The sequence below is a fragment of the Pristiophorus japonicus genome, chromosome 14 (genome assembly GCF_044704955.1).
Source record: "Pristiophorus japonicus isolate sPriJap1 chromosome 14, sPriJap1.hap1, whole genome shotgun sequence".
Taxonomy (NCBI): Eukaryota; Metazoa; Chordata; class Chondrichthyes; family Pristiophoridae; genus Pristiophorus; species Pristiophorus japonicus.
This window is the reverse complement of record NC_091990.1, coordinates 166427573-166442946: the sequence shown is the minus strand read 5'-3', so window position 1 is coordinate 166442946 and position 15374 is coordinate 166427573. Positions and strand designations below refer to the sequence as shown.

At 47.5% G+C, this 15374-nt stretch overlaps 1 protein-coding gene across 7 annotated transcripts in view; it reads right to left on the bottom strand.

Annotated features, from left to right (window-relative positions):
* Positions 1-15374, bottom strand: part of LOC139280212 (uncharacterized) — a 122494-nt gene that overhangs the window by 85485 nt on the left and 21635 nt on the right. For all 7 annotated transcript variants that reach the window (XM_070899810.1, XM_070899811.1, XM_070899814.1 and 4 more), the window contains exons 5-11: positions 15222-15335; positions 14487-14541; positions 12333-12395; positions 11393-11460; positions 11204-11297; positions 8405-8533; positions 6074-6189 (exon numbers count right to left, since the gene is read on the bottom strand). In XM_070899810.1, the coding sequence (XP_070755911.1) occupies positions 6074-6189; positions 8405-8533; positions 11204-11297; positions 11393-11460; positions 12333-12395; positions 14487-14541; positions 15222-15335 (639 nt within the window). The remainder of the gene's footprint in view (positions 1-6073; positions 6190-8404; positions 8534-11203; positions 11298-11392; positions 11461-12332; positions 12396-14486; positions 14542-15221; positions 15336-15374) is intronic.

Below are 15374 nucleotides of genomic sequence, written 5' to 3'. Positions count from 1 at the left end.
CATGGTACATCAGTCATTGAAAGTTGGCATGCAGGTACAGCAGGCGGTTAAGAAAGCAAATGGCATGTTGGCCTTCATAGCGAGGGGATTTGAGTACAGGGGCAGGGAGGTGTTGCTACAGTTGTACAGGGCCTTGGTGAGGCCACACCTGGAGTATTGTGTACAGTTTTGGTCTCCTAACTTGAGGAAGGACATTCTTGCTATTGAGGGAGTGCAGCGAAGATTCACCAGACTGATTCCCGGGATGGTGGGACTGACCTATCAAGAAAGACTGGATCAACTGGGCTTGTATTCACTGGAGTTCAGAAGAGTGAGAGAGGACCTCATAGAAATGTTTAAAATTCTGACGGGTTTGGACAGGTTGGATGCAGGAAGAATGTTCCCAATGTTGGGGAAGTCCAGAACCAGGGGTCACAGTCTAAGGATAAGGGGTAAGCCATTTAGGACCGAGATAAGGAGAAACTTCTTCACCCAGAGAGTGGTGAACCTGTGGAATTCTCTACCACAGGAAGTAGTTGAGGCCAATTCACTAAATATATTCAAAAGGGAGTTAGATGAAGTCCTTACTACTCGGGGGATTAAGGGGTATGGCGTGAAAGCAGAAAGGGGGTACTGAAGTTTCTTGTTCAGCCATGAACTCATTGAATGGCGGTGCAGACTAGAAGGGCTGAATGGCCTGCTCCTGCACCTATTTTCTATGTTTCTATGTTTCCATTCATGCCGCTTCAAAAGGATACGTTTGCAAGGGCTGTGGAACAATGGGACACCTCCAACATATGTGCAGACGAGCTGCAAACCCTGCTAATCCTGCAGCCCACCATATTGCCGAGGAGGACAGATCCACGGTGGATCATGACGAACCAGAACCTCAGACCGAGGAGGCAGAGGTATACGGGGTGCACACATTTACCACAAAGTGTCTCCCGATAATGCTGAAGGTTGAATTAAATGGACTCCCGGTGTCCATGGAGCTGGACATGGGCGCAAGCCAGTCCATAATGAGTAAAATGTCTTTCGATAAGTTCTGGTGCAACAAGGCTTCAGGCCAGTCCTGACTCCCATTCGTACCAAACTTAGAATGTACACAAAGGAACTGATTCCTGTAATTGGCAGTGCTACCGTAAAGGTCTCCTACGATAGAGCGGTGCACGATTTACCACTCTGGGTCGTATTGGGCGATGGCCCCACGCTGTTCGGCAGGAGCTGGCTGGGAAAGATACGCTGGAACTGGGACGATGTCCGAGCACTTTCGTCCGTCGACGACACCTCATGTGCCCAGGTCCTAAGCACGTTCCCCTCGCTGTTCGAAACAGGCATCGGGAAATTCCAAGGAGCAAAAGTGCAGATCCATTTGATTCCTGGGGCGTGATCCATCCATCACAAGGCGAGAGCGGTACCTTACATGATGAGAGGGTGGAGATCGAGTTGCAACGAGAGGGCATCATTTCGCCGATCGAATTTAATGAGTGGGCCAGTCCGATTGTTCCAGTCCTCAAGGGAGACGGCACAGTCAGAATCTATGGTGATTACAAAGTAACTATTAATCGTTTCTCGTTGCAGGATCAATACCCGCTACCAAAGCAGACGACCTATTTGTGACGCTGACAGAGAGAAAACTTTCACGAAGCTGGACTTGACCTTAGCCTACATGACACAGGAGCTGGAGGAATCTTCGAAAGGCCTCACCTGCATCAACACGCACAAAGGTCTTTTCGTTTACAACAGATGCCCGTTTGGGATTCGATCGGCCGCAGCGATATTCCAGAGGAACATGAAAAGCTTGCTGAAGTCGGTCCCGCGCACCGTGGTCTTCCAGGACGACATCTTGGTTACAGGTCGGGACACCGTCAAGCACCTGCAGAACCTGGAGGAGGTGCTTAGTCGGCTTAATCATGTGGGGCTCAAAGTGCTCGAAGTGCATTTTCCTGGTGCCTGAAGTGGAGTTCCTGGGGAGAAAAATCGTGGCGGACGGCATCAGGCCCACCGATTCGAAGACGGAGGCAATCAAGAATACACTGAGACCACAGAACGTGGCGGAGCTGCGGTCGTTTCTGGGACTCCTGATCTATTTTGGTAACTTCTTACCGGGTCTTAGCACATTGTTAGAACCCCTGCACTCTTTACTACGTAAGTGAGATGAATGGGTATGGGGTAAAAGCCAAGAAAATGCCTTCGAGAAAGCTAGTAAGCTGTTATGTTCAAACAAATTGCTTGTGTTGTACGATCCATGTAAACATTTGGTACGAGCATGTGATGCGTGTCGTATGGGGTCGGGTGTGTATTGCAACAAGCTAATGAATTTGGGAAATTGCAACCGGTTGCTTATGCATCCAGAAGTCTGCCTAAGGCCGAGGGGGCCGACAGTATGATCGAAAAAGAAGCATTAGTGTGTGTTTATGGGGTAAAGAAAATGCATCAATATCTGTTCGGGCTCAAATTTGAATTGGAAACCGACCATAAGCCCCTTAAATCCCTCTTTTCTGAAAATAAGGGGATAAATACGAATGCATCGGTCTGCATCCAGAGATGGGCGCTCACGTTTTTTTTTAATTCGTAGCCAATCGTTCCAATTCTTTGTCAAATCACAAACGCCAGAGGTCACCTTGGGCCCATTCAAGGATCACTCTGCGCCAATGCTCTTAGCCAAAAGGCCTAGAGCCACTGCACCGTTCCTGGAAGTACTGCAATACCAGGTTCGTGCCATGGAGGTGGATGGGTCAGGTCCCCCACACACCTCCGTGGAGGTGGATAGGTCAAGCCACCCCACCCACCTCCTATTTCCAAAAAAGCAAACATATACCTTCCTGATCCAGGGAGAACCACCTTGGGGTTATGGTGGTTACTCCCCTGTCAGGTCAGTTACGCATGATCTTAGCCAAAAGCCGCGGGCGCTCACGTTGTCCACATACAACTCCGCCATCCGTCACAGGCCAGGCACCGAAAACTGTGCCGATGCTTTCAGTAGGCTACCATTGCCCACCACCGAGGTGGAGATGGCACAGCCTACAGATTTAGTTGCGGTAATGGAAGCATTCAAGAGTGAGCAATCACCTGTTACCGCCCGACAGATTAGAACCTGGACGAGCCAGGACCCCTTACAGTCCCTAGTAAAAAACTGTGTGCTCCACGGGAGTTGGTCTAGTGTCCCATTAGATATGCAGGAAGAAATGAAGCCGTACCAGCGGCGCAAAGATGAAATGTCTATACAGGCAGACTGCCTCCTATGGGGTAATCGGGTAGTTGTGCCAAAAAAGGGCAGGGACACTTTCATCAGTGATCTCCACGGTACCCACCCAGGCATTGTAATGATGAAAGCGATAGCCAGATCCCATGTGTGGTGGTCCAGTATCGATGCAGACTTACCTGTGTGCATAAATGTAAAACACGTTCCCAGTTAAGCAATGCACCCAGGGAGGCGCCACTAAGTTTATGGTCTTGGCCCTCCAAACCGTGTTCTAGGGTTCATGTCGACTATGCAGGCCCACTCTTGGGAAAAATGTTTTTAGTGGTTGTGGATGCGTACTCCAAATGGATTGAATGTGTGATAATGTCGGCAAGCACGTCGGCTGTCACCATTGAAAGCCTACGGGCCATGTTTGCCACGCATGGCCTGCCTGATGTCCTTGTAAGTGATAATGGGCCGTGCTTTACAAGTGCCGAATTCAAGGAATTCATGACCCACAATGGGGTCAAACATGTCACGTCTGCCCGTTTAAGCCAAAGTCCAATGGTCAGGCAGAATGAGTAGTTCAAACAATCAAGCAGAGCTTGAAAAGGGTAACTGAAGGCTCACTGCAGACTCGCTTATCCCGAGTCCTGCTTAGTTACCGCACAAGACCCCACTCGCTCACCGGGGTCCCTACTGCTGAACTGCTCATGAAAAGGGCACTTAAGACAAGGCTCTCGTTAGTACACCCTGATCTACACGAACAGGTAGAGAGTTGGCAGCTTCAACAGAATAAATATCATGATCGTGCAAATGTGTCACGCGAAATTGAAGTAAATGATCCTGTATTTGTGTTGAACTAGGGACAAGGTCCCAAGTGGATTGCTGGCACTGTTTTGGCCAAAGAGGGGAGTAGGGTGCTTGTGGTCAAACTTGCAAATGGACTCACCTGCAGAAAACACTTGGACCAAACTAAACTCAGATTTACGGACTATCCAGAACAACCCACAATAGACTCTACCTTTTTCGACCCTTCAACACACACACAAGTGGCAACCGACCCAGCGGTTGACCATGAAGCAGGACCCATCACCCGCAGCAGCCCAGCAGGACTCACCACCCCAGCAGCTCAGCAAGGCCAGCTGCACAGCAGCCCAGCGAAGGCCCAACAAACGACTCACCAACACCAGCATTTGCACCAAGACGATCAGCCAGGGAAAGGAAGGCCCCAGATCGACTCACATTGTAAATAGTTACACTATTGACTTTGTGGGGGGGGGGGGGGGTGGAAGAGTGTTGTTATGTATGTAAACCTGTAATTACCATGTAGAACCACCAGAGGGCTTATCTCCTGGAGTCCCAAGGGATCCCACAATCCCTTGGGAGCACCTGTATATAAGGAGGCCTCACAGGTTGGAGAGGCACTCTGAGATCTGCAATAAAGGACTACGGTCACACTTACTTTGAGCTTGCAGTATCTAGTCTGACTCTTTATCCAAGACATAACAGTGTCAAAGACTAACAACAACAACTTGTATTTATATAGTGCCTTTAACGCAGTAAAACGTCTCAAGGTGCTTCACAGGAGTGTTATAAGGCAAAAATTTGACACCGAGCCACATATGTAGAAATTAGCATAGGTAAGCAAAAGCTTGGTCAAAGAGGAGGTGTAATGTATTTGCTTCACGGGTTCTTTGCTTAAGAATTCATAGCAACACATTGCTAATAAGAACAAGTTGGTTTATTAGCAAAAGGTTTAACAATCACACTACACATTACCAGTTCATCCACCAGGCTCACAGCCATCTGCCTCATCATGGATCCCCTGAACCCAACTGGCCAGGGTTTTATTAAGTCTTGTGAATATCATGTGACTGGCTAAGCCACTCCCAACTCAACAGCTCTACAACTATTTTGTTGTTGATCTGTAAATTAAGTGACCCCTGATTAAAGGGGGGCACTAAAACCGACACATCGCGGAAGGCCACGAGCGTACCAGTCAACACCGCGTGCTCCATCTCCAGAGACACCCTGGCTCGAATGTAACTGGAAGAGAGGCAGGCAGTCGGGCTGAACGACCCCTTTCAACAGCTCTACAAACCTGTGAGCATACTCACAGGTTATACATTACACTAGGTTTTAAGGAGCGTCTTAAAAGGAGGAAAGAGAGGTAGAGAGGCGGAGAAGGTTTAGGGAGGGAGTTCCAGAGTTTAGGGCCTATGTAGCTGAAGACACGGCCACCGATGGTTGAGCAGATATAATCAGGGATGCTTAAGAGGGCAGAATTTGAGGAGCGCAGATATCTCGGGGCGGGGGGGGCAGGGGTTGTGTGGCTGAAGGAGATTACAGAGATAGGGAGGGGCGAGGCCATGGAGGGAATTGTAAACAAGGATGAGAATTTTGAAATCGAGGCATGGCTTAACCAGGAGCCAATGTAGGTTGGAGAACACAAGGGTGATGGGTGAATGGGACTAAGGCCAAAAATAACAATATGGTGGTGGACAGCTTTAGGAGAGCAACTTTTGGAGCTTTCAGAAGCATTCTAGTGAGGATTCGTAGAAGCAGAACAAGGTAATGTGGAAATAAAATATATTTCATAACTGGTCAGGGTTCCTGTTTATTCAGCAGAGTAAAGGTTACTCACTGTGGAACTTTACAGACTTCTTGGTGATTTAGCAAGATAACGTTAATTCCCGTGTAATCAAACAGAGTTCCTCTTTAATCAGCAGGGTAAGGGATATATATTGTGCAATTCTATAAATTTATGTTTATTCAGCATGGGAAGAATTATTCACTCTGTAACTGTATGGGAGTGCCTCTTTAATTAACTAGATAAAAGTTAATAAAAACATGTTTAAGTTCTCTGGCTGCTAACAAGTTAATTGCTCTTTTTGCGTAGTCCTTTACCTGTGGTGGAGAGGGTCACCCGTCCAGGTCCCCATGTCCTCTGTCTGTCCTTCTGTCTGTGCTTCTCCATCAGTGGTGTTCTTCTTTAAAAGAGCATCCTCACCCTCCCACAGAAACTACAGAGAAAGGTGACATGCATGAACAAGGCTGGGAACAGGCAGGAAGGAAACCTATGGAGAGTTGAATGCGAACATTAATGTCAGGGTGAGCACAGAAATGCACAGTCGCTGTAACATCAGTGCTTCAGTGGTGGGATTAGTGCATGAATGGGGTGAAGTTACCTTGACTTGATTCGGGGCAAGTATAATGTACAATACTCATTTACTGATTTAACCGTTTGTGACCACTGTGAGGGAAGCAAGGCTGTGTTCTATCTCAAACAGTAACAAACCCATATTAAATTTTGGTTTTGTTTACGTGACTTGGAAAGACAGATAAATGTAATTTAAAGATTCGCTTCAGGTTGCTGTACTATTTTATAAAGAGATATCGGCACCAGAATTGCTGTACCTGGGATGGCAAGACAGCGGATATGCTAAATGGAGGGTTAGAATAGGACCCAGTTCTGCTGGGTCTTTGCTGATCAGTGAAAATTTTTGCACCCACTCCTTCTGTCCTGACATCACTGAAAGAGGTAGGACAGATAGGATAACGTTCCTCACCAGAAGTCTCACCAGTCCCGCATTCCTGTGGCCTGTCAAAAGTGTTCCTACATGATACAAGTGGTCATTCTTAACGTTTGAATGTAAACAGAGGTGTTGATAAGCCATATGGCTGTGAGGGTATCACTCACAAGCCCAATCTTCTCGTCACTCAACGTCTCTACGGCACTTTCTAGTACTGGATGGTGATTGGGAGTGTGATCCCTACCCGTTTTTCCCCTCCCTCCCGAGCCTACAGGAGCTGGGCACAATTGTAGTACCTCAGGAGAGGCGAGAGTTCGGGGCCCAGGAGCGGGGGGTCGTGGCCCAGGAGCAGGGGGTCGTGGCCCAGGAGCGGGGGGTCGTGGCCCTGGAGCGGCGAGGTCGTGGCCCAGGAGCAGGGGGTCGTGGCCCAGGAGGGGGGGTCGTGGCCCAGGAGCGGGGGGTCGTGGCCCAGGAGCGGGGGGTCGTGGCCCAGGAGCGGGGGGTCGTGGCCCAGGAGCGGGGGGTCGTGGCCCAGGAGCGGGGGGTCGTGGCCCAGGAGCGGGGGGTCGTGGCCCAGGAGCGGGGGGGTCGTGGCCCAGGAGCGGGGGGGTCGTGGCCCAGGAGCGGGGGGGTCGTGGCCCAGGAGCAGGGGGTCGTGGCCCGGGAGCAGGGGGTCGTGGCCCAGGAGCAGGGGGTCGTGGCCCAGGAGCAGGGGGTCGTGGCCCGGGAACAGCGGGGTCAGAGTCGAGGAGTAGCAAGGTTGGTGTCGAGGAGCCCAGCAGCGAGGCAAAGGCCCAGGAACAGCGCAGCGTATAACAACAGCGGGGTCGGGGCCCAGGGAAGGTACAGCACGGGCCAGCCCACACTGCGATCTATGGACAGTAGGAGTATGTGTGCACACTAGGTCCGTGCAGCAGAGCTTGGTCTCCAGTCGTCTTGTTCAACCTTTGCCACCAAGACCTTGCTCTGTCAAGCCTGTGTAGTGGCTGGTGTGCAACGGCCACTCCACGTTAAAAGAATCCACGCACAGGCATCTTCCATCCTTCAGGATGTAGTTCGGGACCTGGAATGTCAGGCCCTTCATTGAAACACCTATGAACTCATCCCTTTTTGGTGTGGAAGTCCTCAATATGCGGGATCGCCTAATACTATACTAGACCCTCAACTGCCACTCCAGGTGAGACCAGCTAATTCAGTACAGGCCAAGGATCTTATGGCCTGTTTGTTATTGCCTTTAAGAGTCAGCCTTGGCTCTATCGCCTCTGAATCATGGGGTCTTGGGCTCAAGCCCCAGTCCAGATATGTGAGCTCACAATCTAGACGGATAATTCAGTGCAGTACCGTGTGAGTGCTGCAGTGTTAAAGCTGCTGTCCTTTGGATGACACATTAAACTAAGGTTTTTCTACCCTTGAAGGCGCAGTACTCGAAGAGTGGGGAGTTCTCAAGTGTCCTGGTCAATATTTATCCCTCAACCGACATTACTAAAACAGATTAACTGGCCATTTATGTCTTTGCTGTCTGAGGGATCTTGCAAATTGGTTGCGGTGTATCCTTACATTACAACAGCAACTATCCTTCAAAGTACTTCATTGACTGAAACATTTGGACATGCTGAGGTTATGAAAGATACAAGTTTTGTACTCTCTTTGTCCAATACACCGCCAAGGGAGTGTACAGCTTCTTTAAGTTCTGATTAGGACTTACGCTCTCTGTTGGGATCTCAGCTTCCTCCAAGTCACTGTCCTCCTTCTCCTTCTCCTCTTCCTCTTCCTCTTCGCTTTCCTCTGCATCAGCCTCACGATCTTCTCTGCTGATCAGGCTCTGTCGGGATTCCTTCATTGGGGCAGTAATACCAGTCTGCTTATTCATTATACACCACAAATACTGAAACACATTCCCATGCAGAGGGGAAGCCTCCTGCCTGGCAGTAAGATATAATTAATGTCCGTGACAGAAAAGGTGATTGGATATACTGAAGTCATAAACTCAGCCTTTGAGTTTAAATTGTATCTCTTGCTGGTCATGAAACTTTATTCCACATTTTATATATAATGTTTGTTTTAATAGTTTCTTAATCCATTTTCTCCACTCCTCTCTCACGCTGTAGTGCCATTATTTTGTCAAGCTGCCATGCTTGAAGTGTGCGCCAAGATTGTGAGTGCTGGCAGGTTATTTAACTGTGAAGGGAATGTCCCAGCCAAGCCTGATACTGTCCTCATCCAACAAACACAGAATATGGAAACTGATAGTGATCAGGACTTATAATCTTGACTAATTAACTCCTACGTAACTCAAGCCAATTATAATGCCTCTATTGCTGTCCAGGTTGAGATTGGATAACTCAAGGCAGACCAGGAATTGAGCCAGGTTTCATCCTTGTCTGTGTAGTTCAGTAGCTCAATGGACACTGAATCTACCCACTTTTCCATCGAGAGCCTTCCACATACAGTTTTCATAGGAACCATCCTTTTTATGAACATAGCAAAAGGTATAAAAAGGAAACAGTGCAAGGAATATAAGTAGGTTGAACAGAGCAGTGTAAAAGCTACCTGAACAGTAATCATTGCCTGATGAATAAGCTTTACAGCAGACACACGTCAGCCTCAACATCTTCTGAAAAACTGGGTGTACAGAGAGGGCAATCTCCATTAGTTCAAATCCAAATATCCCAACAAGGTCCTGGGCAAATGGGACGTTCGGCCCAGGCCCAAGCTCAAGCCCAGTCTGAGAGATCGTAAGCCTAACCAGCCCTCCCTTCGCACCTCTTCCTTTCTCCCTCCAACATCCCACCCACAAGAATCTGGGAAGAGCACCTGTCACCTAACAGAAAAGGTTGAAACCAAAGCATTTAGAGATGTAACTGAACATAAGGAAGGGAGAGGAGAAATTTGAAGGGATAATATCCTGAAGGCTTGAGTGAGAAGAACTCTTTGGGACAAAATCCAGAACCCTCAACATAAGAACATAAGAAATAGGAGCAGGAGTCGACCATTTGGCCCCTCGAGCCTGCTCCGCCATTTAATATCATGGCTGATCTTCTACCTCAGCTCCACTTTCCTGCACTATTCCCATATCCCTCGATTACCTTAATATCCAAAAATCTATCGATCTCTGACTTGAATATACTCAATGACAGCCTCCACAGCCCTCTGGGGTAGAGAATTCTAAAGATTCACCACCCTCTGAGTGAAGAAATTTCTCCTCATCTCAGTCCTAAATGGTTGATCACTTATTCTGAGATTGTGACCCCTGGTTCTAGACTCCCCAGCCCGGGGGTAAACATCCTCCCTGCATATACCCAGTCAAGCCCTGTAAGAATTCTGTATGTTTCAATGAGATCACCTCTCATTCTTCTAAACTCTAGAGAATATAGGCCTAGTCTACTCAATCTCTCCTCATAGGACAATCCCCCATCCCAGGAATCAGTCTGATGAACCTTCTTTGCACTCCCTCTGTGGCAAGTATATCCTTCCTTAGGTAAGGAGACTAAAACTGTGCACAATACTCCAGGTGTGGTCTCACCAGGGCCCGATATAATTGCAGTAAGACATCTTTACAGTTATACTCATATCCTCTTGTACTAAAGGCCAACATACCATTTGCTTTCTGAATTGCTTGCTGTACCTGCATGTTAAATTTCAGTGATTTGTGCACAAGGACACCCAGGTCCCTCTGAACACCATCTAAAACAATGGGAAGGACGGGCCTGAAGGCTCAAAATGCAAAATCCTCATCACTCTTGTTCCTGACAGATCCTGCTGTGAACAGCATCAGAATTTTCAGAGACACCCAGGCTCAGTGACTAACTGGTATACCCCATGACACAATTGGGGTATCATGTTGGGTATCACCATAATACCAAGTGGTCATTCTTCATGTCTGAACTTAGACAATGGGCGTCAGCTGGTTATTCAACCATGGGGGTATCACAGCTAGCCCCATCCTATTGCCCATTGCAGCGGTCACTGAAAAGTAGTTAGGATCAGGAACCCTGAGTAATTTCCTCTTCCCTAGTCCGAGGGCACTAAGACTAATTGTGGCACGCTTACTGTTACATATGTGGACTTGTATTTACTCTGTACAGCCACCAGAGGGCTCATCCCCTGGAGTCCCAAGGGATCCCATAATCCCTTGGGAGCACAGGTATTTAAAGAGGTTTCACAGGTTGGAGAGGCACTCTGGAGACCTGCAATAAAAGACTACGGTCACACTTTACTTTGAGCTCACAGTGTTCAGTCTGACTCTTTCTCCATACACAACACTTACTACCACCTTGTCTGAAATCAACTAACAGCACTGGGACTGTCCTGTTTGTGGGGCTTAGTTGCATAGAATTTTCCTTTTTTATTAAATTTTTCTTAATTTCATTTTGAGGTGTACTTCACCAAGTTCTCAGTGTGTTGCAACCTCCCATTAGGTGGTAGTAATATAAACATAGTCTCATGAAAAGCAGATGATAATTAGTTCAGTTTTATCAGTATTTTAATAAATAATCCCACTTACTGCCCCCCTAGATACATCATGCAGTTCAGAGTCAAGCTGTCCATCCCTCGTCTCAGACAGAACTGGACTCCCTGTAAACCGCTGTGATTCTAGGCTGTAACAGGAACAAAAAAACATCTTTAAATCCCAGCCATGATTGCACTATAACCAGTAATGATTGAGTGTGGTGGTGAGATTGTTTCTACTTACCTCAGTGTACCTTTCCTCTTCAGATATTCGACCCGAAACTTCCACCGTCTCCCATGGGTCTTCGCAGTCTGTACACAGAGAGGAGATAAATTGCCACAGGATCAAAAGGAAAGGCTTGTTCAGTCTATTACAGTACATCATCATCATAGGCGGTCCCTCGTATCGAGGATGACTTGCTTCCACGCCAAAAAAAGATGAGTTCACAAGTGTTTCAATGAAGGACCTAATATTCCAGATCCCAAACTACATCCTGAAGGGTGGAAGATGCCTGTGCGTGGATATTTTTAACGTGGGGTGACCGTTGCACACCAGCCACCACACGGGCTTGACAGAGCGAGGTCTTGGTCCAGCGGCAAGGGTTATCCAAGACGACCGGAGACCTGCAGCACGGACCTAGTGCGCACACATATCGCAGTGTGGGCTGGCCTGTGCTGCCCCTGGGCCCCGATCACATCCCACCACAGTCTCTCGCCGCTCCTGCTGTACCTGCCCACGCTCCAATCACCGACCTGGACCTTGATGACATCACTCTTCGCTGCTGTCGCCCTTCTGCACCAGCTCGCGCTGCCCCCTGGAGTGGCATGCCTCCATGCTGCTCCCGGGCCGCCGCTCGCCGCTCCTCCCATGGCCACCAGCGGCAGGTCGAGGTCATAAAAGGAGCAGAGGTACGGCGGCCCCAACCTGCGCGAGTACATTACATAATGTCGCCAGATGTTTATTCGTTGTACAGTTCATGTGTTTTAGTTTCATCACCAGCACTTTGGAGTACTGTGAACCTAACTGGCTCAGATTCTGGATTACTGACACTGCCAGGGAGTAGAATTGCTTCCAGTCAGGATGGATGAATGGAACAGCTACATTTCACCCCTGGACCTGGATTATGCTCAGGCTTTGCATTGCCTGCCTGGACTCCACAGTACAGTACTACATAATTACATACCATCAGCTTTCGAAACAACTTCTCCCAGTTCAAGATTTGCCGTTCCCGAGCAACCCATCTGGCCTAAAACAAACAGAGTATATTGTAAGAGATTGTAAGAGATTACCGAAAAAGGAATTGAGGAACAGAATAATAATCACTGCGTCAGGGCAATAGGACGTGGGATTCTTTACATTCTCATGGAAAATGAGTGCACCAATAATAAAAGGTGATTGAACCATTTGGGGGACGGGGGGACTCAGGATTCACGATTTTCCATACGGCCAGTCCGCTGCTGCTGACAGTGTCAGTATCTGACTGACGATGGCCTTGTTAAATTATCGTTCTTTCATCTCCGAGTCCTTGACTCAAATGCAGCCTTAAAGAAGGCATGAAGGTCTCCTTCCATCTCTGATGAAGGAACTAGACTGTTCCATGATTTCCAACAGGAATCTTTCACCTCAGATCCTGAATTTAGCCCAAACTGTAGGCCAAACTGGCAAATCTTTTTTTTTTTAGGTATCTAAATTTCCTTTGGGGCTTCAGGTTCCAGTGGGCTGGCTCATAGAAACACAGAAAATAGGTGCAGGAGTAGGCCATTCGCCCTTCGAGCCTGCACCACCATTCAATAAGATCATGGCTGGTCATTCCCTCAGTACCCCATTCCTGTTTTCTCTCCACACCCCTTGATCCATTTAGCCGTAAGGGTCACATCTAACTCCCTTTTGAATATATCTAACGAACTGGCCTCAACAATTTTCTGTGGTAGAGAATTCCACAGGTTCACAATTCTCTGAGTAAAGAAGTTTCTCCTCATCGCGGTCCTAAATGGCTTACCCCTTATCCTTAGACTATGACCCCTGGTTCTGGACTTCCCCAACATTGGGAACATTCTTCCTGCATCTAACCTGCCCAATCCCATCAGAATTTTATATGTTTCTTTGAGATCCCTTCTCATTCTTCTAAATTCCAGTGAATATAAGCCTAGTCGATCCAGTTTTTCTTCATATGTCAGTCTTGCCATCCCGGGAATCAGTCTGGCTCACACCCATCCATCTGGAGGCTGGTATGCCTCACTTCACTTGGACATATTGACCTCCAGAGATGTGACGCATCCCGACTGAGCTACTGGAGTGGGACCTCTGACAAGGGAGTCCCCATCCCTACCTCTACCCCTCCAACAATATGGCCTCATAAGGAGTGGGCAGAGGTTCACCCTTTACAAGGCAAGTCTGAAACTCCGAAATAGCGGGGGATTGACACAACTCCTGAGAAATTTGGGCCCCCATGACATTTAGCTCAGTTGCATGGAGGTTATCTCCTACAATAATTCCCATGGGACTTGAAATATATACCGGACGATACCAAATGAAATTAGGGAGAAAATATACACAAAGTGCTGACAATTATTATGAAGAATCCATGAAAACAGAGGGGTTGGAAAAAAGCCAATGTGGTCCAATTTTCAAAAAACTCAAGAAAAGAAACTCAGGTAATTACAGAACCATTAGTCTTATATCACTAAAATAATGGGATTGATCATTAGGAATAAACTTGAGGATTATCTATATGAAAATAACCGAGTAAATGGCAGCTTCAGGAAGAATAAACTAAAAATGAGGTCTCGTTTGATGTTGTACTGCTTTTGAAGTGAGACCTTGTGTAGCTAATATTACAGGGCTTGGTGTTAATTTCTTGGTCATGATAACATAGCTTGCATAGATTCCGGGACATGGATGGAAATTTTGAGACTTGCCGAGATAGTGGTCTAATATGTGAGCCAAAATAATTTATGGTAAGATCATTTATAAAGACGGAAAGCATAACAGAAGGTTAACCTGGTGCACTATTTAGCCATGATTCTCATCATGGTCAAGAAGACGCAGGTACAAACTTGTAAAAGGCAACCCTGAATAGTGCACCCTACTGTACTCGTGTAACATTTTCTTCTCCCATGGCAGCCTTTCTTGTTATCCAAATACCAGGGATACTAAAGCCAATCTTCGGAACCATACAGTCACTCAGCTGAGATCACCGATCTCAGCACAGAACAAAGAATGAAGCTGGGCCTTTCCGCTTTGTATGGCGCAGATACACGCTGCCTTGATTGACTAACTGGCATTGTCTGGTATACTCGCCCTCCCACTCCGACAAAATTTAACGGGGGAAACTTACATGACCATCAAGTAGCTGCAGTCGCCTCACGGCCACACCCAGCTGATGCTTTTTCCTGTAAATGTAACACAAAGATTTTAATAAAAGTACCATGTAGCAACCACTTGCACCACTGGGGGCAGACGTGAAAAAGAGGATTGTCATCTGTAGAGTGGCATGGTGGAACTCAGATATTCGGCTGGTGGATTAGGGTGGGCAATGGCCCCATCCATACAATTTAGGACAGATGAGGGTCCTGCTCTGCCACATTTAAGCTGGCATTTCCAGGCCTGTAACTTTGCCTCTGAGCCATCTTTAAAACACAGTGCTGTGGTTCAGAGTTACGGACCATCTGTACTATATACAGGCGGCTTGTTACAGTTCTGTATTGGCTGTCTTTCAGATCTAAGACTTCTGGTCTGTCTTGTATAGTGCCAAACTTCTTCACTCAGAGAATTGTGAACCTGCGGAATTCTCTACCACAGAAAGTTGTTGAGGCCAGTTCGTTAGATATATTCAAAAGGAAGTTAGATGTGGCTCTTACGGCTAAAGGGAATCAAAGGGTATGGAGAGAAAGCAGGAATGGGGTACTGAAATTGCATGATCAGCCATGATCATATTGAATGGTGGTGCAGGCTCGAAGGGCCGAATGGCCTATTCCTGCACCTACTTTCTATGTTTCTATACCCACCAGACCACTGAGGGAGGTATCACCCAGTCACATTTTTCCATTCTGTGAAAAACAGGCATCCATACCTCTCATGATTCGCATACAACAGCTCCAACATTTCTTTCTTCTGTTCCCATGGAGTAGCGTAGAAACGTACAAGACGGACCAGCTCGGTGGTCGGAGTGTACATGTCGGAAGCACTGGGTCATCAGACACACAAAAAGGTGGGTGTTAAAAGA